We start from the raw sequence: 26171 nt of genomic DNA on the forward strand, positions 1-26171 counted from the left end.
TTTTATTGGGAGAGAGTGCGTGAAGATTTTGAAATTAGTTGCAAATAAAACGAGATGATGGTGGTGATGCTGATTGGACCATCACAAAGAAGGAAGACAGTATGGCCTTGCCCTCAGTGTCCACAGTAGCTTCTTGTGAACAAAGAGCATTACAATTAGACCTATAAATGCCTTTGGATCTCAATCTCATGAATTTGCTTCACAGAGCACTAGAGAATTATGGAAAATACTGGAAAAAGAAAACTGTGACATCAAGATGGTAAATTTGAAAAATGAGAGTAATTGCAATTTGCATGTTAGATTTCGAAGGGACAAGATCAGGTAGAGAAAGGGCAGAGGGAGAAGCAGATGCAGGCAAGAAGATGAGAGAGTAGGGCAAGAGGGCATGTAGCATTAGTCGTGGGGAAAAAGGACTGAATCCCAAGCACAAGAGAATCTGGGAGATAGAAGAAGTGTAAGAGACCCAAAGAAGAGACAAGTGTTACTGAAAGCATGCAGGGAGAAACGGGTGTGGTAACTGACTGACTCAATACCTAACACAACGGAAGCAAGTCGACATGGTGTCAGGCTTGGCTTGTTCAGCTTAATTTGCTCTTTCTGGATTCTGTCCACTAGGACATCTCCTCACAGACCCTGCACAGGCCCTGTCCTGTGAATTCAGGCACACCACAGCTGTGTATTCAGAAACCGGTGAGCCTTCATGCAAGCCCCAGGCTGCTAGAGAGATGGGGTGGAATCCTGGCCCAGCCTCCTCCTGGCCACGTGATCTAGGCAGTGACCCAGCCTCTCTGCGCCCCACAGTAATTCCCGCCTGGAAGGGTGCAGTGAGCACTGAATACAGTGACAATAACGTGTGTGAAGTGCTGAGCGTGGCTCAGGCAGTCCTCACGGGCTGGGTGGACGGCCGTCATCTCATGCCCACGGGCTGCAGAAAGCTTCTCTCGCTCCGTGGCAGGGGCAGTTTTCATGCTGCATCCCAGCATCATCGCTCTAGAACGACCTGCTGTTTCACATCTCTGGAGATGCATTTTCTGTGAGTACAGCATCTCCTGTTAAAGTAATGCCACAGCTCCTTGGCTGCCTCCTCCCTCTTTACTGCCTGCCAGCCCCTCCCACCCACGCATTTCCTTTGGGTGTTCTTTTCTCACCACACCTGCTCCTTGGTGATCTCACCCATTGCCTTTAGGCCCTGATTATATTTGTAGTCTAGATTCTGAGCTCCAAACTTGAATGTCTTCACTTAAATGTGTCACATCAGTCTGAAGCCAGCATGTCCGAAATGGAATATCCAAATACGCGCTTATGAACCAGTGAATGGATGGGGCTTAAATGCCCCAAAGGCCAGAATCCTCCTCGTCCTCACCAGTGGACCCAGCCCTGGGTGTTACATGTCAATAACAGTCGGTGTCATTTTGTCACTGTATAAATTGTCTGTGGATCTTTTTCCCCTACTCTTTTGAGAGTCCTCAGACCTCTTGAAAGTGGAGACCACATCCTGCTCATCTCCAGTTCCCTTGGAGAACCCCCCTCAATGCCTTGCATGGAGTGAATACGTATTAACTGCTGGTAAAACTGAATTTCTGCTGAAAGTTTCCCATATTCATCAAATGTTCAAGCTTTCGTTTCCAGAAGCCTCATCTGCAGTACAATGGCCCCAGTGTGCTTCTCCCTTGATGCCAGCATGGCCCCAAAGCTGACACTGGAGGCACACCAGCCCTTTCCTACGCTCTCGCTCCTGCTCCTGTGGTTTGGCACCGTCCGGCATCCTCGCTCATTCCAGGACCTTGGCAGTTGGACGCAACCATACTGCTACACGCAGAACTGGGAGATGAGGGCACTGACAGCAGAGAGAGGCACTCACTGCAGGCCATTCCCAGAAGCCATTCTGTCCCTTTCTCTTCTCCTTTGCACAGGGGAGGCCCTCCTTAACTGGTCATCTCCTTCCACATCAGCACATAAGGGTGTCTCTTATGTGCCCCTCCACCCCTCAGCAGGGGCCCTCAGGGGCAGGGACAGTCCTGGAGAGGCAGGCCCTGCTTGCTGGGTCCCTCCTTGGTCCAGTAGAGCTGTGCTGTGGACAGGGTGGGCCTTACTCGGGGGAGGGTGTTGGGGGAGAGGATTCGGGGTGGGAGTGAGGCTGGCACAGGTCTTCTCTCCATGTTGCAACTGCTCAGACAGCCCTGTGACAGTGTCCCGGTCCACTCCCTGACAGTGTCCCTCAGCATTTTTCTCCCCTCCCACCCTGCAGATCAGACCCACATTGCACACTCCAGGGCATACAGCATTCTGTGCAAGTCCCCAGGGGCCGCCTCTAACTCCACCTCCTTCTCTCCTACTCAGGAGGCTTCTCCAAATTGAGTGACTGAGTGACATTTGTATAGGGACAATCTTGAATGCTGTCTGATTAATACCTGTATTTTAGAAAACAATTGGCATAACCTACGATATGACTGACAAGTAATAGTGTACAACTGAAATTTCACAAGGTTGTAAACTATCATAACCTCAATAAAAAATAGAGGAGGAAAAAGAAAGAAAGAAAAAACCCAAAAAACAATTGGCACAGCCTTGCCACAGCTACCTAAACTGAGCAAAACGATTTGGATCCTGTGATGGATCCAAGAGATGGAACCAAGAGACGAAAAGAAGAAAATTGCAGCTCATGGAGATATTCAGAAAATGGTTATTGACTATGACATGGGGGCTACGTGCCTGGCCCAGATGCAATCATTTGTGTTAGAAATTTTGCCCTTAATTTTGGTTGTGCTGGTATGTAAGGGACAGCTAAAATATAATTCTCTATTTCCCGTTTCTCAATAGTTAATCATTGCTAAGTGCTCATTGCCTGCTTTATGGAGCGTATGTGGTTCAAATCCTACTCAAACCAATTCTAAGAGGCAATTATAGGCCTGCTTGGGATTATGTTGAGTATTACTTAAAATAAGTGAATCATTAGTTAGGAGTTAGAAATGGTTTTGCTATACTGAGATTTTTCTTCTAACAGAACTTGTAAAGAGTCAATTCTAAAGTCCTTGATAAATCATGTGATCTGAAACATATGCATTGCATGCATCAGTCTTGGTTGGTCTGATGGTCTAAGTCATAAAGCCCAGTATTAACACTTATTTGATCCAGCAGATGTAGGTCTAAAGAATCCTAGAAAGCAATATGTTTCTATCATAGTAAATAAGCAAACAAACTCTCTTGGGAGGAAAAGGATTAATAGAATGAAGGGATGCCTGCTGGGTAGCTAAAGGCGCAAATAGATCCGCAGAAATGGTGCACAGGGCAGAGAAAGTGTAGGTCTCTTCTCAGCATTTTTGATCTTTGACTATTTTATACATGTTTTTTATCTTTGAGAATTTCATTTTTGCAGCAGTGGAAGCTTATTAACTACTTCACAATTTCTTCTTCTTTTTTCCTTTTTAAAGATTGGCACCTGGGCTAACATCTGTTGCCAATCTTCGTTTTTTTCTTCCCTTCTTCTTCTTCCCAAAGCCCCCCAGTACATAGTTGTATACTCTAGTTGTGGGTCCTTCTATTTATGGCATGTGGGACGCCAGCCACCTCAGCGTGGTGTGATGAGCAGTGCCATGTCCTCGCCCAGGATCCAAAACAATGAAACCCTGGGCCGCCGAAGCACAGGGCGCGAACTCAACCACCCAGCCATGGGGCTGGCCCCACAATTTCTTCTCGTTGCTGAAGATTATCAAGTTACTTGGGTGTTCCTGTTGGAGTTAGTACCAGTACTACCCTTTCCCGTGAATTGGAGAAGTAATGATTTTCGTATCAGCAGTATTCCAGCAGTCTCCTGGGTGTTCCAGAAATCTCTCACGTGATGCTTTGTTATGTATGGATAGCAGATATGCCTATGCAGCAAGGCTCTGAGATTGGAGCCAGATTCCCTGAATCCTAAGCATCAACGAATGATGGCCTGAGCCAGCCCTTCTTCTCTAACCTGCTTCTCTGTCTCCTTCCTGTGCAGGCCCTGTCACTTATGGACCTCTGCTCCAGACTCAGAACACTGGGTGCTATTTCAGTGCACTGCTATTCTCCCTTGGCACATCAGGTCCCTTATCACTAGTTTTAGAGCTAGAAGGCCCAGATGTGACCTCTTGCTGGCAGCGCCTAGCCAGCACTTTGACCTCAATCAAGTCATTTAATGCTCTAAGTCCCAATTTCCTCTTCCGTGAAATGAGAATAACAATTAGTGTCTACTTTTGCACAGAGAATTGGTGTCTGTTCCTTCATTCTATCATTCATCCATTTAATAAGCATTTATTGAGAATTTACCTACGTGTAAGGCCTGGGGACAAGGATGAATAAGACAGGACATCTGCCCTGGAGGAGCTCTTTGTCTAGCGTTGAATGGATCAAGGAAGATAATATACACATTAAAAAAACAACTTTACTTCACACCATTAAGGTGGCTACCAGAAAAAAAAAGGCAAATCATAAGTGTTGATGAGGGTGTAGAGAGATTGAAACCCTGCTGCATTGCTGGTAGGAATATAAAATGGTGTAGCCTCTCCGTAAAACAGTATGGTCGTTTCTCAAAAAATTAGGAATAGAATTACCATATAATCTAGCAATACTGCTTCTGGGTATATACCCAAAAGAATTGAAAACAGGGACTCAAACAGAGACTTGCACACCAATGTTCATAGCAGCATTATTCACAATAGCCGAAAGGAGCAAGCAACCCAAGTATCCATCAATAGATGAATGGATAAACAAAACGTGGTATATAGAAACAGTGAGAAACAGTCAGCCTAAGACAGGAATGAAATTCTGACACACGCTACAACATGGATGAACCTAGAAAACATTATGCTAAATGAAATAAGTCAGACACAAAAGGACAAATATTGTATGACTCCACTTATCAAGGTACCTAGAATAGGCAAATTCATAGAGCCAGAAAGTGGAATAGAGGTTACCAAGGACTGTGGGGGCGGGGGGGCGGGGGGGGCGGGGAGCTGGTGGTTGGTGAGTACAGTGTCAGTTTGGGATGATGGAAAAGTTCTGGTGATGGTTGCCCAGCATCGTGAATGTACTTAATACCACTGAATTGGACACTTAAAAAATGTTTAAATGGTAAATTTTATATTATGTATCTTTTACCACAATTTTTAAAAAAGATTTATAATCCTTAAAATGCTGTACAAATGCAGGATTGTTAACTTGAATTGGGATTAATGTGATTGTGTTTATAATCAACTTCTCTTTAAAAAAAGTGCAGGATGCATGAAATTACTTTGTCATTATTTATTACGTGGTATTGAAGAGCGAGCATCCATCCGTATAAACTTTAATAATAATTTATTTATGCTCCATCCTCCTCCAAAGAGAATTTGAGGTAGTTTACCCTAAACACATCAGAGTGATGAGATCAAATCCAATTAACATAAGACAAAATATAGAAACTGAGATACAGAAGAGGAAAAGAGAGGACAGATGGCAGAAGAAGCAACTGAGCAAATCTCTCAACTCTTAGCCTTCCGGGAGCCAGAGAGCTGTTTATCTTCATCAGACCTTTTATTAATGCTTAAAATATCATTTGCTTCAACATGGTCATTGTTTAGGTCTTTAGTGTTTCATGTTGTTACCATTTATAGTTCTGGGAATTTATTATGTAATTGTGGAACACCTAGTCAAAACAGAAGAAGGATGTAAAGCTAAGAATGTTTCCCTAAGTCTGAACCTTCAGGGCCCATTCTGTGCTTGATGAAACAGTCTCCTAGACAGTTACTCGTCCTGTTGGCCAGATCAATCTCCTACACCTTCCCTTGGGCTTCTGCATCAAGTCTACACTGTAGGCTGGCACGACCACCATCTCCTCCATCTGGGCTCCCCACTGCCTGCCACACTCCCCATCCAGACCCTGCTCCACCTTCCTGGTTCCCACAAGGCCCCATGTATAGCCAGGACTCCTCGACTCTGCTCCTGTCTCCTTCTTCCTGGAGCACCTCCTGTCTTCCTGGCCATGTCCTTACCTCTTAGAGAGGACAGTTCAGATTTCACCTTCTCCCAAACCTCTCCAGCCCACGTTGATTCCCCTTTTCCTTGCTGTCCTGTTGGGCATTTCAGCTACATATTAACCATTTAACTGAGGTTGTGAATAAATAGAAAGTCTTACGACCTTTGCTTCTTGTGAGAAATGAAAAGCAAGGTGCGATTAGACCAAAGACCACGTCATACATTTTGTTAAATAGTAATATGTTTAGAGAATGATTTATGAGAGCCAGAAGGGATACTCAAAATTGTGTAATTCAGCCTTTTGACACCTAAAGAAACAGAGACTCTGTGAAGGAAAGTGACTTGCTCAAGGTTACCCCGTATATTGGAAATAGAAATAGACTTGGAAACCTTTCTTCCTGAAACCCAGTATTTTTATAATGCCATGCTAGTTTCATTTGAATTTGTGTTTTATTTAATAATCAGCAAACAGGACTTTAGATGCACCACAAACATGGGCCTAAAGAGACAAGGCAATGTCTTGGGAAGAATATTGGCTTGGCCAAAGCCATGGACCTTGGGCACTTCACTTCATGGCTATGAGCCTCTGTTTATTCATCTGTAAAATAAGGATGAACTGAATGGTCTTTATGGTTATATCTACTTCTAGCGTTTTATGAACCCACTAGACTGTTGGCCCATTCTCACCAAAGAATTTACAAGTATTGGTGGAGCATACATCTTTTGCCTCCAGTTCCTCCTTCATGCTGTTCCCCTTGGCCAGGGACACACTTCCCTCTCCTTTTTCCCTTGTTCCTTTCTTTTTAAAACTAGACTTAGACTTCACTCAACTCAAAATTGGCAGTGTCTCCTGCCAGCCTTGGCTTAATTGCATTCCCTCTTCTGCACCCTACTCCTTTGACTACCTGGTACATTACCACAATGCATTGGAGTCATTGATTTTCTTGTCTCTGCCATTAGACTATGAACTGCTTTACGGCCTGGAGTTATGGTACATTTCTTGAACCCAGGTGCCTATATTGGTGCCTGGCTCATATTAGGGAGCCAATAAAGTGTTTGGTAAATGGATCTAATGATTTTTGCCTGGGAAGCAAGGACAATAATGTGGTACTGATTTCATCAGAAGCCGTTGGAAAAGTTTTCGTGAAAGAAGGAGGATTAGAACTGAGTTTTCAGGAATGATTAGAATTTGACAGAAAGTGTAAAATTATGATAACACTGGCCTAACTAAAGTGGGGGAGGTGGGTAAAAGGATTGAGTCATGGGCCGGCCCCACTGGCCTAGTGGTTAAGTTCGTTGGCAGTGGCTCACATACAATAAGAGGAAGATTGGCAACAGATGTTAGCTCAGGGCAAATCTTCCTCAACAAAAAGGCAAAAAATAAAAATAGAAAATAAAAAAGTGGGTCATATCAGTGTTACTTAGTTGAATAGCAGAACATCTGCATTAGAATCATCTGGGGTGCTTGTGAAAATTACAGATTCCACCTGTAGCTCCTACTCACCACTCCCCGTTCTGAATCTGTAGGTCTGGATTTACCTTTAGGTCAAGCTCCCTAAGTACATTCTTATTACATGAATGGAGAATCTTGAAATCCTGGGAAAAACATTGGCAGTTGTAGTCAATTGAAAGCTATTTTAAGTTTTTGAAGAGGTAGAATGATGGCATGATGGAAATAGAGCTTTAGGAAGAGCATAGACATGTGATCTGCAAAATAGATTGTTGGGAGAGGGATCTGAGAGGTAAGGGTGAGCTGCTAGGAGTGCACCAAATTATTCAGGATGAGAGGAATGGAGAGTTTATTCTATATTGGTGGCACTGGAAATGCACAATAAGCAATGACTCCAAGAGGCATGTTGAGAGATGAAATGACAAGGCTTGGTGACAGATTGAATATAAGTGATAGTGGCAGGGAGGAGTTTGAAATTAAAGCTTTAGGGACCCTAGAAAAATGGCAGTTCCACTGATACACATGCTATTTCTCTCTAATGAGTTCTGTTTCAACCTGAGATGATTGAGGTGTCCGGGAGGCATTCATGTGAGACCATTGGCAACATGAGCTTGAGCATGACCAAAGGTCTGGGAGCAAAACAAAGATGTTAGAAAGTCAACAGCGTGAGGGAAGAAGAGGGAAGGAAACCTAGAAACCTGAGTTCAGACCTTTGAGGAGTGGGAATATTAGACAGGACGAGGAAGATAAAGCAATGAAGGAATAGAGAAGAAATGGAGAGGTGGGTGGTGAATGAAGATTGAATAATAAAGAGAAACCAAAGGAAGAGAAAGGTTTAAGAGGATAAATATCCATTATGTCAGATGCTCTAGAGTTTTTAAATTATTTTTTAATTGAGTTCATAATAGTTTACATCAATGTGAGATTTCAGTTGTACATTATTTCTTAACTGTCACCACATAAGTGCTCCCCTTCACGTCCTGTGCCATCCCCACCCCCCTTCCCCTGGTAACCACTGAACTGTTTTCTTTGTCCCAGCCTTGTTTATATTCCACGTATGAGTGAAATCATCTGGTATTTGTCTTTCTCAGACTGGCTTATTTCTCTTAGCATAATTCCCTCTAGGTCCTTCCATGTTATTGCAAATGGGATGAATTTGTCTTTTTTTCTAGCTGACTAGTATTCCATTGTATATGTATACCATATCTTCTTTATCCAATCATCAGTCAATGGGCACTTGGGTTGCTTCCATGTCTTGGCTATTGTGAATAGTGCTGCAATGAACATAGGGCTGCATACGTTACTTTGGATTGTTGACTTCAAATTGTTTGGGTAGAAACCCAGTAGTGGGATAGCTGGGTCATATGGTAGTTCTATTTTTAGTTTTTTGAGGAATCGCCATACTGTTTTCCATAGTGGTTGCACCAGTTTGCATTCCCACCACAGATGCTCTAGAGTTTGAGAAGGATAAAAACAGACATTTCAATTTGGCAAAGAGGGTAATAGATGAAAACTAATTTTTAAAAAGTGAAAATCTGTAATACGTCTGATGTCTGTAATTTGATAAAATACCAGGAATAAATGAAAACTCTGGATGGAAATTGTGTTGACAATTAACAAGCAAAAATATGCTTCTGACAGGCTGGTTCCCAGAAGGATGCACTTCTATGGGAGAGCTGGGAAATGAGGGTCGTGGAGGATGAGGGGCAAGGATTAAAAGGGGGAACAGATTAGGATGCAGGGACAAAGAAGAAACTTATCAGGAAATCCTAATCTATATGTGTTTTAATGATCTTGCTTACCAAATAGGGCTACAATCACTTTTTTAAAAGGCCTATTGTTTCCATTCTTGCCCCTTGGTTATGGTGTCAACTGAAACAAACATGAGGTGTCATATAGAATGGAACCAGATATCCAAAGCTGTTTGTATGCTACCTTGAAATATGACGTCAGAGAAGAAATAGTCCCTTAAAACATATTCTGCCTCCATTTCCTGGGCGTTGGGGGTGGAGGGAGAGCCACAAAGTGCCAGAATGTACACTAATGTAGAGTATATTAGTGCAAGCTGATCTGGCATCGTCAACTCCATTTGGTATCCTAATTACTAGTGCTCCATCTCCGGGTAGATATCCATCAGGACATAAATTGCTCTAGGTGTTTAAAGGTTTTTAAATTACTTATTTGAGTACTCCCAATATTTACTGTTCTTTCTCTACATTATATATACTTTATGACTTTAGATGTTAAATCATTGAACAAAGTTATAGGCTTTGGAATAATAAAGCAGGCGATCATCAACTAGAATCATACATTTTCTCCCATTTTATAAAGCTATTTGAAAGGAAAACAAAGGAGAGGAAAGGAAAAAGAATGGCTCCACAGTGGTGTGAGGGCTACTTTTTAAAAGAAATCTGAACTGAAATGTAGGCTACCAATGTGCAGGGGACTTCCTATCATTGGAGTTTTATGCATTGCACTCCAACAAGTAAAATGAAGCAGTTGGATGAGATCTCTAGACTGTTTTCCAGCTATAAGCTGAAACATGACCTGACAAAGGAATTTTTTTTTCTTCTGAGTTGTGAATATTTTTTTGGTTCAGATTCCTAAAACCTCCTAAGAATCTTCAAGTTCTTACATTAGCTGTTGGATAATAAGATTGATTTCTGTGCACCACCTAGTTATTTCTGCCTTCTGGCTTCATTTAATCATCAGTACATCCTTAAATAGACTTGCCAAGTATATTAAGCCCAATGCTTCATGAGGGCATAAGAGGCTGGCTGTACTCAGGTTTTCTATGAATGCTTAACTGTTGCTCTGGTCCCACTTGATGTCATGGCTCATAGAAACAGATTGGTATCAAGGACTATATTTCCTTCTTGACATAGCAACTGCCATCATTTCAGGATAATTTATAAAAACCAAAGGAACCTCTTACTCAGTGACTCTGTTAGTTAAGTATGATCTCAAAGTAACTTTTTGGTAGTCTTTATACTTCTTGAAATTGTATTCTCTGTCAGTGGGTATCCTTTATCAGTCTTTCCTTATAACAAGCATTTATAAGTAGATAAAAAAATTGTCATTTTAAGAAAGAGTACTTGTTGAGGTATAAAATAGGTAAATTGTAGAGTTTATTTATATCTCTCAAATGGAGTTCATATGTCATTACCTCCAGTAACACTCATTTTACAATGTCATGTAAACCGGGGCTGGCCCAGTGGTGCAGCGGTTAAGTTCACATGTGCGGATTAAGTTGGCCAGTTCGGATCCCAGGTGCGGACATGGCACTGCTTGGCAAGCCATGCTGTGGTAGGCATCCCACATATAAAGTGGGGGAAGATGGGCACAGATGTTAGCTCAGGGCCAGTCTTCCTCAGAAAAAAGAGGAGGATTGGCGGCAGATGTTAGCCCAGCGCTAATGTTCCTCAAAAAAAAAAAAAAGCCATGTAAACCATTTTTTTTAAATTATAAAAGCAGTAAATGTTTAAAGTACTTTTTAAAATCAAAGACTGTAAAAGGATGTAGAGTAAAATGTAGAAATTCTCCTTCTTTCCCTATTTTCTAGCCTTCAGTACCAGTCTCCAAAAGCAGTCACTGTTAACAATGTCTTAGTTTTTTTACATACATTTTCTAATCATATACAATTTTACATGTGTATGCATACACATTCGTTTGTACACAAATAGTCATACTATGCATACTGTTCTGCATCTTATTGGTTTTTTTTTAATTCACTTAAAATATCTGGACTGTGTCATATCAGTGTGATTCACTTGGCTTCATTCTTTTTTAAATCTGCATGGCATTTCATTATATGTATGTACCATAATTTATTGATGAACATTTAAGTAATTTCCAGTTTATCTCTGGTTGTTGTTGAAGTGTTGTTGTTGTAATGCCGAACAATGAAAATTCTTAGAAGTGAAATTACTGAGTCAAGGAGCATGTGTTTTAAATTTTGATGAGATATTTCCAAGTTGTCTTGCACAAATTTACACTTCCAACAGTATTGTCTGACAGTGTTTCCACATCCTCATCTATCAGTCTTCCTTTGAGATTTGAAATTTCTGCCATACTTGTAGTTGAAAATTGTTACTTGTTTTTACTATGCCTGCACTGGATTGGTGTGTACTGAGCACTTTTTTTTGTAAGACTAATAGCCATTCGTGTATTTGTGTGAATTTCCAATATTGTGTCCTATCTCTCCCTTGCCATCTCCATTTTATGAGAGGAAAAGGAATCCTTTACTAGGATCGGCTACCATTTAATAGATAACCCCCAACAGCTCACAGGAACCATAAATGTATATATTCTACACATAAACACTTGTACAAACACTGACTCACCTGGAGCCTAAAGAAAGGCTGAAAAAGAAAGTGTGGTCACACAGTCTGAGAAAAAGAGAACAGTCTTCTGGAGACGAATGTGGGGCCTGGCCTCACTCTTTCTTTTAGTTTTCTATTGCTGCATAAAAATTGGCCACAAACTTAGCAGCTCAGCTTGCAATTTCCCTGGGCCAGGAGTCTGGGCATAGTGTGACTGACTTCTTGCTCAGGTCCCACAGAGCCGAAATCAAGGTGTGGGCCCCCTCTGCTTGGTATGCTCTCCTGAGTTCATGTGGTTATGGCAGAATTCAGTTCCTTGCAACTGTGGGACTAAAGTCCCTGTTTCCTTGCTGGCGATGAGCTGAGGGACACCCTTAGCTCCTAGAGGCTGCGTGCATTTTCTGCCACATGGCACCCACCATCTCTAAAGCCAGCAAAGGAGAATCTCCCTTGTGTTAAATCCTCCTCATGCTTACAATCTCTCTGACTTCTAGACCCAGATCTAAAGAGTTCATGGGGTTAGGACAGGCCCAACTGGGTAATCTACCTATCTTAAGGTCAACTGATTTGGAACAAAACAGAATGGCAAAATCCCTTCGCAGCAGCACCTAAATTAGTGTTTGATTGACTAACTGGGAGGAGGTGTGTGTACACCAGCTACTAGGAATCTTGGGGGCCATCTTAGAATTCTGCCCACCACACCCCCACCTGCCTTCCTCAAGGGAAGCAGATAGTGCTCACATCTTTTGGCTGAGGAAGTCCATCACACTGCAACATCGGATGCCAGAGGAAGGGGGCATGACTGGCGTCCACCTAACCCCATACACAACAGCTTACATCCATGTGGGTCAAAGAACTTGATGTGAGCCGTGAAACAGCAGAAAGCTGGAGAGAAAATCCAGGAAACTACATGTACAGTATAGGGGTCAGGCAGACCTTCCTGATCAAGGATCCAAAACTGATATTTGTGACTCCAACACCTGCCCTCTTGACCCCTACGCTACAGCACACCAGAGGACAGGTCACTCGCTAGCTGCACAAATGGATTTTGAGTCCTCTAACCTTGCCATGCCTTCTTATGCCTGTGTGATCAGAGTGTGCTCTAGTGAGATGTTGGCCTTGGGTGTTCAGTAAAACAGAATGAGCTGACCACAACCTAAGTAGGTGAGCCACCAAGGGGAACTGTATTGATGAGCATTATTCTAAAAGAATTCTAAAAAACTGCTCTCCCCTCCTTCTGTCTGTCTCTCTTTCATCTTCCCATCTGCTGCTGTGGTTCAGGCGCATTGTACGTGACTTGCTTGAGACTGAAGAGATTTATATAAAAGAGATTAAGAGCATAATTGATGTAAGTAGATGGCGGGGGGGGGGACAATAAGCGTGTATTCAAACTAGAGAAGTTTTGTTGTACAAAGAGACTCAAAATAGTTGCCATATGTGTCTAGAATTTCCACCAAGGTTTCAGGTCTTATAATATCACAGCTGTCTTGCCAGTAGGAATAAGAACATTCTTGTGACTGTTGATCCATGTAACCAAATTACTTCCAAAGAATTATGCCAATTCATACTGATTCTAGCAATGCCCAGTTAGGTTCACCATATACTTGCCAACAATAGATATGACCATTTAAATGTTTTTGATAATTTAATGCAGGAGAATTATTTTGCATTGCTTTAAGTAGCATTTTTGGCCTATGAGTGAAAATGTGCTTTTTCTCTATTTTCCTAAGAGAATAATCTTGATGTGCATAATCTATATGTACAAAGTTATAATAGAATTTTTTTACCATAAAATATCAGAAGAAAACCAAATGTCCAATAAAAAAGAGAATGGTTAATAAAGCCTGATATACATGCTAAATGAAATATTATTTAATTGTTAGAAAATAATTATTTTGAATAATATGTAGCAATGTTGAAAAAACATAAGATTAAATTAAAAAACAATATATGTAGAAATTTATAAGCAAAGTCTAAAGTGTATTTGGAAAAACAATACAAATTACATATGTACTGTGATTATAACCATATAAAATAAGCTTTTAAAAAGTCATGAAAGAAATATAATAAAAGAATAGTAGTTGCATCAGGTCATAAAATGATGGGTAAGTTTTTTCCTTTCAGACTTGACTTGTATAACGTAAACATTTAATAATGTATTTGTTCTTTCTATAAAAATGCCATTCTATTATCATTGCCATTAAACCTTCTTCTCCTGAAGATGGACACATGAGGAAATAATATCAAAAGAAAGTGTTTGATGGAATGGCTTTCAGGAAACATGTGGCATATTCCCCAATTATTTTTATTAAAGTTTTGGTCCCTGGAGTAGCTAATTCAGATCACCTCTTATATGTTCCTATCTGTAAAACCTCCCTTCCTTCCACCGCTGCAGGGATATATCATTCCAATGGATTTTATTTGGCTGAAGCATCTGATTCCAGATGTTCTTCAGAATAACAAGGACTTTCTCTTTGGGAATATTAGAGAACTTTATGAATTTCACAACAGGTATGTAATAATTCAAATTATAAGGAAAAATGGAAAGTAAGAGAAGGATGGCAATCAGATTGATGGAATTTGGGGATTAAGTGCTTAGGCATTCTCAGGCTTAAGCAAGTAATCCAGAGTCAGCAGATGGGGTTGGGATGGAATGGGATGAGAAGAAGGGAGGAAGTGCCTCAAAATCCCTGAGGAAGAAGGGAAAGGACATCACTAGGCAGCAGGCATTAATGTTATATTCACTTGTGTGTTCCTTTGCTTCTTTATCTATTCATGCATCAGCATCTATTGAGCACCTGTTCTGTGCCAGGCACTGTGTTCAACATTGGGAAGACAAAGATGACCAAGATACACACCCACATACCTATTATCATAGGGTTGTGCTAGGAGCTCGGGTGTTAGAAAATGCTAACTGGTCAAACAAATTGCCCTCTTGGCCCAGGGCTGCTTGGGTTTTGAGTTTAGAGAATTAGAGGAGAAAGGGACTTTGTAAATCATCCTCCAACCCTTTCATTTTACAGATAAGGAGACCACAGTTTGTTTACTCACTTTACTTACTATAAATGACCCCAAGATCACACATCTAACTGACAGAAGGGAAAAACTACTTGATGAATTGAACCACAGTTGTTTCCTACCACATCTTTTGTCCATAGGTCAGATACAAAGCCCAAGTGGAAATCCCATTTCTGCTACTTTCCCTAGAGAGGTGTTACTTAGCTTTGGGCCTCAGCTTTCACATTTATGAAACCCTGTCTTCCAAGGTTTGGGGGAAGATTAAAGGAGATATTGTTTGCGAAGCACTTTGGTCATGCCTGGCTTCTAGGAAGCTCTCAGTGACGTTAGTAGTGGCAGCAACAGCAGCATCGGTTGTTCTTAACATTACTATTACGTAGCAGGGAGCATCAGGGCATCCAGCCTGGCTGTGACTAGTGCTTAGAATTATCAGAACAGCTGTGAGTGGTTTCAGAGAATCCTAGTAAGATCACAGAATACATTTGTGTTTTCCAAATCCGTGTGTTGAAGATGAGTGAAGAGCGATAAAGCCTGGAAAACAGCATTTTCCTAAGCACTTCTTAAAACTTTATGTGATTTTACTTAAAATTTTTTTAATGCCATACATGTAAAAATTCAAAGCATTATTATACTTTTCTTTCCCTAGGACTTTTCTGAAAGAATTGGAAAAGTGCATTGAAAACCCTGAACTTCTGGCACGCTGCTTTCTCAAGAGAGTAAGTCTGTGCTCCCAATAAATCAAAATAATCATGTGATTAAAGCCAGCCCTTAATTTTCTGTGTAAGTGGTAAGGGCAATGGTCTGAAAATTTTTATCTGCCTTTTGAATGCAAAGCTGGAGTCCTTTGCAATACTTCATCCAGTGTGAGATGAGTCCAGTTTGACTGAGCTCACACTGATAGATGGGAGCAACTAACAAGCCCGGCTTCCTGCAAAGCCCAGTGAAATGAAAGACTGGCCCCCCAGGCCCCCCAAAGCAGATGACCCTCCTCTGGATGACTAAGCTAACGGTTTTAAGACAAGAAGCACAAAGCGGGCTTAAATTCCCCACTAAATTGTATGAACACTCTGAAGAAAAGAACTGATGTTAAACTAAAAATCGCAGAAAATATGTTTTCTTCCATTTTACTTTTTACAGCACAGAGGATGGTTAGAAAAATCTTAAATCTGCAACTTCTCTTATGTTTAGCACCCAATTTGGAGTTTCCTATCTTACAACGCTGCACCTCTGACTACGTCGCCTTCCCACCATGCAGGCCTCTGCCTTCTCGCTCCTCTCCACCCTTGCTTTGGTCAATAAATGGGTGTTTGGGCCACTGGTGCTCCCGGGGATCTGGCACAAAGAAATGTTTTACCCAACACCATTCCCCAACAAGTGCATTCTTCCCTGTAGGAGGATATGCATAGGATCCTGCTGCCCTCTGCTTTCCAAATCTCTCCCATTTCTTCTCTCTCTCCCAACTGGTCCTTTTCATTCCCTTCCTTGCTTTTCTTTTTGCAAGCCTGAGACAACAAATCAAACAACTTAACAATTTTTAAACAACCCAAATTATGGCTGCTAAGTCTAAGAGCAGTAGTTGGGATTCTCTGAAAGCAATCCAACAGAAATCCCCAGGTTTCTAGGTATTTGACATAATGGAGAAACAGAGTCTTTCACCCTCAGAGCTTGACCAGCTTAGAAGGCCCTTTCCATGGCCCTGTGTGGGGCTTCCACCAACAGCCTCATCATAGGTGTTTCATCCAGTGCCAGAATCCAAGATACACTGAAAACTATTTTGTACTCAATCTGGTTAATTTCCCTTTTGAATTACTTGTATAGCATTATTAGTGTTTTATCCTCTTTTGCAATTTTACTCTCATCAAACCACCAGTGTGAAATCTAGTTTCAAAGTTTAGAAATATTTTATAATTGCTTTTGCCGTTATTGCAAAGACTTATTTAAGTTGTTCGATGAGAGAAGGACCAAATTCCTGTGGGGGAAAAAAATGGATATTATCAAATAAAAATTGTCTAAGCATGAGGAAATGGTCAGGGAACTGCTGACTAAATGTCTTTTCTTAAAAGAATTCCTCTTCTAAGGTTTTACAAAGCTTTTTATAGTCCTCTACATGGGAGAAACCTTAGAAACCATTAATCCAGACCACACACTCTACATATAATCCTATAGGATTTGTGATGTTGGAGATAAAATACAGGTAATAAATTCTTATCAAGGACAAGGTTATTATCCTGGGACAAACAGAGTAACTAAAAACCACAATTATGGGGCCGGCCCCGCGCCCTAGTGGTTAAGTTCACGTGCTCCACTTCGGTGGCCCAAGGTTTCTCTGGTTGGGATCCTGGGTGTGGACATGGCACTGCTCATCAGGCCATGCTGAGGCGGTGTCCCACATTGCACAACTAGAAGCACTCACAACTAGAATATACAACTATGTACAGGGGGGCTTTGGGGAGAAGAATAAAAAAAAGAAGATTGGCAACAGATGTTAGCTCAGGTGCCAATCTTTACAAAAAAAAAAACCACAAGCACTAAATCTTTGAGGAAATTGGCCACTGCTGTGCAAAAACTTATATTTGTTAGCCAATAAGGCAGGGCCATCACCCTTTATTTACTATAGCAGTTTACCTTTTATCAATAATATTTGCAGAATTCCGCTAATCATGGAAATGAATTTTGAACTATTGCTCTGGCCAAGAGTTTTAATCATACTCTATAGCCTATAGTGTCCAGGAAGATTCGGCCCCAGAGACCCAGCTCTCCATAGAACAATATGTGTCAGTAGTTTCCTTCAAGCTCCATTTGCTCTGAGATTTCACATGATATAATGGAAAGAACCCTGGAATGGGATTCAGGAAATGTAACTTCTTATCTAACAGGAGCCACTTGCTGTCTGCATGACCTTGAGTAAGTCGCTTAAACTCCTTGAGTTTCACTTTCCTTCTCAATACAAAGGCTTAATAATACCAATATATAAAATTGTTGTGGAGATCAGATAAAATAATGCATGCAGAAAGGTTCTACAAAGTAAAAAGTGCTTTGACAATAGCTACCATTTGTTAGACAGTCTGTGTGTATTGGGCATGTGTTGAGAAGTGTCTCTACATCATCTCACTTAATCTCAAAACAATCGCACGAGTTGAGTGCTGTTGTGAGCCTACTTTATAGATGAGAAAGCTGAAGTACAGGGAGGCTAAGTACCTGACTCAGGCCAAGTAGTTTGTAATTGACAAAGCCAAGAACTGAAGCTGGACCATCCACCACCAGAGCCCACAGTCTTAATGCATAAGCAATCATGTCTCCCTGTGTGAATATAAGTTTTTGGTAGCAGTTTTTTAGCCTTTCTTATTCTATAAGAAAGTGAGGGGAATTGGGTACTTTCATGTGCTACTGGTTAGTACACATCCTTTCACTAAGGACTTTCGGACTAAAGAGCAAATTTAGGTCAGTAGTTGTGTTTTAGTACTTGAAGGCCCACAAAGGCCTCAAAGACACAGGACCAAGGGATGAAGTTTTCAGGAACGCAGGTTTCAGCTCAGCATCCACCAAGAGAACCAGGTCCTTCTCTGCCACTGGGAGAGTTTGGGAAAAGGTGGCTGACTTCTGAAGCTGTTTTACCAGGTGGGAGGTTAGACCTCCAAAGTTTCCTCCAGCTTCTGAGAATCTTCTGGTGGTGAGGGTTGAAAGTGGTGAAACCTTAAATTCTTTTAGGAGCTAAAGGTCATCATCTTTGTGCTCTGACAGACCAAATGTGGGTGAAATGCCTTAATCAATTGGTAGTATTTTATAAGCCTGGCCCTCAGTCTAGCAGGAATGTTCCCCATGTCACGGCTACTGAGCCAATGAGTTTAACAAATGTACTTAGCACAGTGCTTGGCACATCAGAGGCACTCAGTTGTTAGTTCTTGAGTGAATGAATAATGAATGCGTTTTTGTTAGGTTGCAGAAATGGAAATCAATCACTACAACAGTGGGTTTGGAAGTAGGATAGATATAGTTGAAGCTGTGAGGGAAAAAATAGCCCATGTCCACGTGAAGGACATCAAGAGTTGGCCTGAGCAGGAGGATAGAGACAGAGAAATCTGCAGGGAAGAGACCACAAGGGCTTGTCCCTCAGAGCAGCCTGGGCTGTGGGGCAAACACAGCTGCTGTGGATCTGTTCTCCCAATGGAGCGGTTGAAGCTGGCAAGCTGACCCCGTAGGCCTGGGGGATCCTTTTTACCTGAGATATTGGCAGATGTGTGCCCCTCTCAAGGCCTCACTACAATGAGAATATAGGTCACACAGCATCTGGAACCCCTCTTGATCTCCAGCTCTGAGATATCATGCAACTTTTCCCGTCTCAGAGTCTTGTGCGACAGGTTGAAGATGATGTCTGAGGCAGAGTTTGACACTTTGGGCGTTGCCCAAATGACTTAGATGTGTGTTGTTTTGTCCAAACGGCCATATTTTCCTTCTGGGCTGTTTCTATCTCTTGGTTGTTTCTTAGCTTTTTTGGTAGAGTTGGCACCATGATGATCACAATAAAGAGAGATTGGGGAGAGAGAAGGGAGGGGCTATTAGCTACCAGCACTTTCTCTGGCAGCTCTGTCCCTCCCAGCAGAACTATTTTGGGGAGATGTTGGTGTCCTGGATAAATGAGCAGGGGAGGAAGAGTGAAGATAAAAATCGATGCCTGTTCATGAATTTATTTATCTATTTCCCAGAGCCCTGTAGTTGCTCCCAAAGCATTCTGTTCATATCTCTGTTCAGTACTTACAGTTGTTTATAACGCTCTTTGCCTCCCCATCACACACTCACCCCAACAGAAGGTTATTTATCATGCATCCCCGCTCCCTTACACATTGGAAATACTCAGGCTTGTTCAATGTATTGTCCTATCCACTTCCTGAAAAAATGCTACTAATTAATTTGTTCTGATTTTTTTTCCCACTCAGAAAGAAGATCTTCAAATATATTTCAAATATCATAAGAATCTGCCCCGAGCTAGGGCAATCTGGCAAGAATGTCAGGACTGCGCCTACTTTGGGGTAATGTTGAGATTACAAAGTCTCAGGAAAAACAAATTGTTTTCCCTGGACAACGTTTATGTGCATCAACTTTTTAAAGAAATCAAAAGTATGAATGAGGCAGAGGAATTTGGCGTTGGGATTTATGTTGATTAAAAGTCTCTCCTATTTTGAAATTATGTATTGGAAGTTTCGATGCTGCCCTGGGTCTCTTTGGGATAGGCCTGATGAGAAAACCAGGGTCCTCTTCTAGAATGGGTTTTAAAAATGGAATTAACTCAAAAAGGGCACATTTTGGGCTCCCTGGAACGAGATCAATACACCATCATGTACCCTTCAGACTCAACTTGACCTCAATAGACCCCACCTCACCCCTAACTGGAGGACAGGCTGCCTCCTTTTCACAAGGATTTGAAATGCCCCGCTGTCCTCTAGTGAACTTCCTTTCTAAAAAAAATGAGCAGTCTTGCTTCCCTAGTTGCGTATGAAAATACTAGCCAAGCCATCCCTCTTCCCCTTCCTCTCATTTCACACACCATTCCCAAGGGACTAAACAACTCGGTAACGTTACAAACTGGCCAACACAGCTGCCCATCTTGTCCATGAAGAGCCCATTTCATTTCTTCTATTTAAATATGCCACTTTTGTTTTAATTGCATTGTTTGTTTTGTGTTGTTTCTATTTGGCTTTTAAAGGTCTGCCAGCGCCAATTGGATCACAATCTCCCTCTTTTTAAGTATCTTAGAGGACCGAGCCAGAGACTTATGAAATACCAGATGCTGTTGAAGGTAAAGTCAATGAGACAGTGCTCTACTGTGTTGGGAAATCAGATGCCTGCACTATGGTGCTCTTTTCCTTACACATGTAGAGGGGTGATTTCATCTTCCAAAGGTGAAAATGGGTCTATCCTTCAGGCTTTTTCTGTCCTCAATGATGAGTAAGACCAAAGGATCATAGAGTTGAAAGGGACCTGGAAGCCTAGCCAGTCCAACATCAGCCCAAGGCATGGATCTCTAAGGAGCCTGGCTTAGGGGAGGAGAGGTCCTTGGGAGCAAAGGGAGGAGGAGGGGTGCCACCCCACTGGTGGCAGCCAAGATCGGGGGAGGCAGCCAGAGCCTCTGCTCTCAGGTAAGGTATCTACAGGTAAGATATCATCTGCTCCATTTTACAGATGACGCAAGGAGCTTCGGAAAAGAGGTGCTTTTTCCCAAAGTCACTCTTTTACATGCATTAAAATGATAGAACGGAGAAGGCAAAACTGGGATCTTCTCTCCTTTTGCAAAATCTACCTCCACCCTTAGCCTTAGGATCTTTCTCAAGAGCAGCATAACAGGATGAATTTTGCACTGCTGAACCCCTAAGTGGTTGTTTCTCTGGCTGACACCAGCCCACCTGCAGGAGAGCGCTCCAGACACCCCAAACAGGAGGGGAGGCTCCGTCAAGGCTGCTTTCCCCAGGGGAGCCAAGGGGAAGGTTTGGGCCACTCCTCCGAGTTGTATTTTGAAATAACCTTTATAAGTAGCTCTTGGCCAGTGGTTACTATCTCTTAATAAAAAACAAGCCCCTGCTGTTTATTGGGTACCTTCCCACGTGTATTTCTTATTTAATCCCCACAATCAGATGTGCCAGGAAGCCTCTGGAGTGTGAGGAAACTGAGGCTTGGGAGGTTAGGTTCATTGCCCAACATTTTGCCCTTTCAGCTTTGCCTCAGCAGTCCCGGCTTCGGCGGGACCGGCTCTGCCACTGCCAGTGGTGGGGCTACTGGACCTCATTGGCCTCAGGTTTCTCATATGTAAAACAAGGGTGACAGAATCTCCTCCACAGGATTGCTGTGAGGAGCAAGTGAGTAATGCACGTAGAGAGCTCACTCAGTGCTCACCCTCAGGAAGCTTCCTGTGACCTGTAGCCTTTGTTTTATACATGGAGACATCATGCAAGTGTGGGAATGAGGATGATGGCCCACGGCTTCTGTCCGTGAGTGGCATCTGTGAGCATGTTTCGATACAGCATTCACTTAGGGACCCATATTCCTCTGACCGCCCCATCTTTACTGTCATGAAGTCCAACCACTGGGCCCAATGAGGAGGGAGCAGGAACTAAGTGGGGGTCTTCACAGTCTTGGCCCGGGTGCATCGAGTACTGAAGGTCTGGAGTTTTCCCATACTAGCCGTGTTGACACAATGGCTGAGTTCTGTACCATCCTCGGAGGGCTGTAGGGCATAGTGAACAGAAACCCAGACTTGGGAGTTAGACATCCGGGGTGTGGATCTGGGCTTTAACTCTTCCAGACTGCATGAACTCAGACCAGTTACTCAACCTCTGTCTGCCTCGTGTTCCTCACCTGTGAAATGAAGGTAGCAATAATACTTTCCTGGTGTGCTTTTGGGGAGCATTAAATGAGGTGATACATGTTAAAAATACTTAGAAATTTTGTTAGCTTCATTTCACCGAGGAAACAAGAGACAAAATCACTATAAAAGATTCCTTGGGGGTCTGTGTGAAACCGTGGGAGGCTACTCAAGGCAGACCAGTTTTTCCCATAGCTAAGCTTGCTGCCTGCCAGAAAAACAAGTTCAAACCATTGGCACGCCTGTGAAGAGAGGAGGGACTCTAGCGTCCTCCACCCTGAGGGGTGGAGCTCATTCTGCAGTGCCTACCAAGAGCTTCTTAGAGAAAGCATGGATGTTGGACGGATTGCCTCACGCCTTAGAAAGGATCGTGGGATCCGGGTGTGGGACAGATTTTCTAAGTATAAAAGAAAGAGACAAGAGTGATAGATTATACATTAAAAACAGACACATGAAAAATTGAGAAAATATTATATTATATTATATTAGCTAATATTATATTAGCAAAATATATGTCACAAATGGTCAGCATTCTTAATAATGAGCTCATAGAAATCAATAATAAAAACAAAAACAAGGGTCTGTCCTGGTGATATAGTGGGTAAGTTTGCGCGTTTCACTTTGGCGGCCCAGGGTTTGCAGGTTCAGATCCCAGGTGCAAACCTAGCACCACTCATCAAGCCATGCTGTGGCAGCATCCCACATAAAATAGAGGAAGATTGGCACAGATGTTAGCTCAGGGCAAATCTTCCTCAAGCAAAAAGCGGAAGATTGGCAACAGATGTTAGTTCAGGGTTAATCTTCCTCAGCAAAAAAAAAAAAAAAAGATATGGTTTGTAAAATGGTGCATTATTTGTTTACTGTAAGTTTTGCTAATTGTAAGAAGAATGTTCAAGAATAGGCAGTCATGCTGATTTCCTGTGTAATCCAACTCATGTCATAGGAGCAATATTCACTTTTCTTCTTTAGAAAAAATTAAATAGACTACTATTTAAAAAAGCAATTAGTAGGGAGAGGTTGGTAAAAGGGTATAAACTTTCAGCTATAAGGTGGATAAGGCCTGAAGATCTGATGTACAACATGTGGCTATAGTTGATAACACTGTATTGTATAATTGGAGTTTGCTAAGAGAGTAGAACTTAAATGTTCTCACCAAACAAAAAGAAGATAAATATGTGAGGTGATGGATGTATTAATTAGCTAAAGGAGGACGAATCCTTTTACAATGTATGTGCATATCAAATCATCACGTGTACACTTCAAATATCTTACAATTTTTTATGTCACTTATACCTCAATAAAGCAGAAATTTGAAAAAAAGAAATTAATAATAAAAAGATGAACAGGAGACACCGGCAGTTTACAAAAGAATAAATGTGATTAGCAAACATTTTTTTGAAAGTTCTACCTCATTAGTTATCTGAGAAATTCGAATTAAAACCACAGTGAGATGGGATTGCTCTGTTGCTTCAACTGGCAAAACTTTCTGATAAATGGTTGTACTTCTTGTAGGCTAGACATTGGTGAAACGAGGTTTCATGAATGGACTGGTGGGAACACAGCTCTTCTCTAAAGGACCTGGAAATATGCTTCAAAACTCTTAACATTGCCAATTCCTCTTCTAGGAATTTATCCATAGGAAAAATGCACAAAGGTTATTATTATCATAGTAAAAAATTGTTGAACCTAAATGTTTAACATAGGGGAGATTAATCAATTATGATTAATCTATAGGATGCGACACTCTGCCACAATCAAAAAACGTGTTTGATAAACAGACAACGTCATGAGAAAATAAATGTTTGTGATATGTTATTGAGTGAGAAAAGGCAGGCTACAAACTATGTCCAATATGATTCTATGTTTGTGGGAAGAATTCTGTGCTGAATATATCATTCATTCTTTCCCTCTTACCGGTGACAGACAGTCAAATTTACACATAGTTGAGTGTTGGCTGGAGATTGTTTGTATAGTAGTTTTATTTCACATTCTACGTTTTGATTTTCAATAAGCCTTTTGGGTTAATGCAGGGTCTGCTGGATTTTGAGTCCCCTGAGGATTTGGAAATACACCCAGGTGACCTTGATGGAGGTTTGGCTAAGGTACTGGATGTTAAATATTGTTTTATATAACTAACTGTTAATGGTGCTTGTCCATGGCTGGGAGGAATTATGGCAATTTTATTTTTCTTGTTTATGATCTTTATTGTTTAAATTTTCTAAAATTTCTATAATTCATAGTCAGGAAAAAATCAAAAGATTAAAGGCACTTTCAAAGTGGGAATTCATAGCAGGATAAGTGATAATATATTTTCCTCCCTCCTCATAAAAATGTCTTAACAGGAAGACAAAGTTAAGTGAGTGTGTAAAATGCATACATAAAAAACTGGAAGTAAATATCATAAAATCTCTACTATGGTTTTTCCTGCACCGTAGGATTGTGAATGATTTATATATTCTTCGTTGTACTTTTTAGTATGTCTAATTTGTATACGTTCTTGCCTTGTTTTCCTCCATGTGTGTGTGTGTTTGTATGTGTGAATTCTAAGAGAGACAGCCAAGCTTCCCTTGGAGGAAAGGTGGCCATACCAGATTAGGAAGAAATTTGTGGTTTAGCAAATATTCCTATAGAATATTCTGGTTTTAACAAAAAAAAAAAACCCATGAGACGTGTCTCAAGGAGCCGTCATTTGCATGTCCTCTCTGCTCAGAATGAGTGGTGGAGACCCCTTACGATTAGAAGAAACTCAAGGCACAGGTAATAATGTTATAGCCTGGAGCGAGAGGAGCTAGCCCAAGTTAGAGGGGTTTAATAACGTTTGTAAGACTTTTTCTGAGCCCTACATTACACAGTGTAAAACTAGCAGCCAGCTGTGTTTCCGGGAGGAGGGTTAATGGAAAGAAGAGGTTCAGTTGAGTCTCTGAAAGGAAATTGAGTTTTAAGTGTTGGGTAAAGAGGAAGATGTCTGGTCTGAGAACTTTTAATCCTTTATTGATGACGTTACAATAAACTCAGGTGCGAGTCTGTTGTCTTTCATGAGGACCTGGAGCATATTTATTATGAGTGAGAAGGTAAGACTCCATGGCAAATTGTTCGGTGGAGGCAGCATGCTCTGCTCCGTTCATCAGTCCTGTCACTCGAATCTCTGATCCAAAGATGCTGATCCCCAGGGCTTCGGCAGAGCTTGAGAAAATACTCAAGCCTTTGCTTCCATCATGCAGTAGAGGCCAAAGAGAGCTGGGGCTTTATGGAGGCAGCAAAGAGCTATCTGTTCTTTGTTGTAGAAATTGATGTGTTTAAAAAAAAAGAAAGGAAGAGACTAAAATCTTTTTGTGTATATTTACCAGATAGATAAATATGCAGGGGAATCAAATACCAAAACCCTAAGCAAAAGGTTTTCACGCTGAAACGGTCATCCCTATCATGTCCTGTCACCGTGGCAATAATTGGAACATTGGTCTCTTGAATTAGTAGTTATTGCTTTTCCACTTATTGCTGAGTCTTTGTGTTTGGGAGGTGCAGACCACAGTGGCTTACCTCTTTGGCATCTTTAGTGGTGATGGAATGCGGGGAGGGCTGGGGGAGGAGAGGCGGGAGGAGGGGCAGAGCTGGCGGAGGTTCACTGTGGCAACCCTTATGGCGTTTGCACGTAAATCATTAGTAAACCTCCACATGGCAGCCCGTTCTTTGCCTGTATAGGAGTATACAAATATCCTCCTCTGGGATGGTTTTAAGTGTAATTTTACCCATAGGAATAAGGCTTTCACATTAAATATAGGAATATGATACTCAGATTGTACTTTTCCGTAGGCCCTGGGGATAGGGATGTAGAAGAAAGAGCAGCCTCTTTAAAGGGGCTGGGTTTTTTCATGCTTTAATAAAGCTAGTATGCTTCTTATATGATAGAAAGAAAATGTCCATGATTTTATCAACCTTATTCTTCATTAGTACAATATACACAAGGTGTGGCTGATGATTTTGCTTGTGTATATATATATATATATATATATATATATCATATTCTTAAAACAGCAAATATCTTTAGCCA

General features: G+C 41.5%; 1 protein-coding gene across 12 annotated transcripts in view; it reads left to right on the forward strand.

Moving 5' to 3' along the window:
- The window catches only part of MCF2L2 (MCF.2 cell line derived transforming sequence-like 2), a 230185-nt gene that overhangs the window by 170821 nt on the left and 33193 nt on the right, over positions 1-26171 (forward strand). For all 12 annotated transcript variants that reach the window (XM_070509354.1, XM_044771143.2, XM_070509356.1 and 9 more), the window contains 6 exons: positions 13033-13099; positions 14147-14262; positions 15416-15485; positions 19704-19796; positions 20471-20563; positions 24154-24225. In XM_070509354.1, the coding sequence (XP_070365455.1) occupies positions 13033-13099; positions 14147-14262; positions 15416-15485; positions 19704-19796; positions 20471-20563; positions 24154-24225 (511 nt within the window). The remainder of the gene's footprint in view (positions 1-13032; positions 13100-14146; positions 14263-15415; positions 15486-19703; positions 19797-20470; positions 20564-24153; positions 24226-26171) is intronic.

This window comes from Equus asinus, chromosome 5, assembly GCF_041296235.1.
Source record: "Equus asinus isolate D_3611 breed Donkey chromosome 5, EquAss-T2T_v2, whole genome shotgun sequence".
Classification (NCBI taxonomy): domain Eukaryota; kingdom Metazoa; phylum Chordata; class Mammalia; order Perissodactyla; family Equidae; genus Equus; species Equus asinus.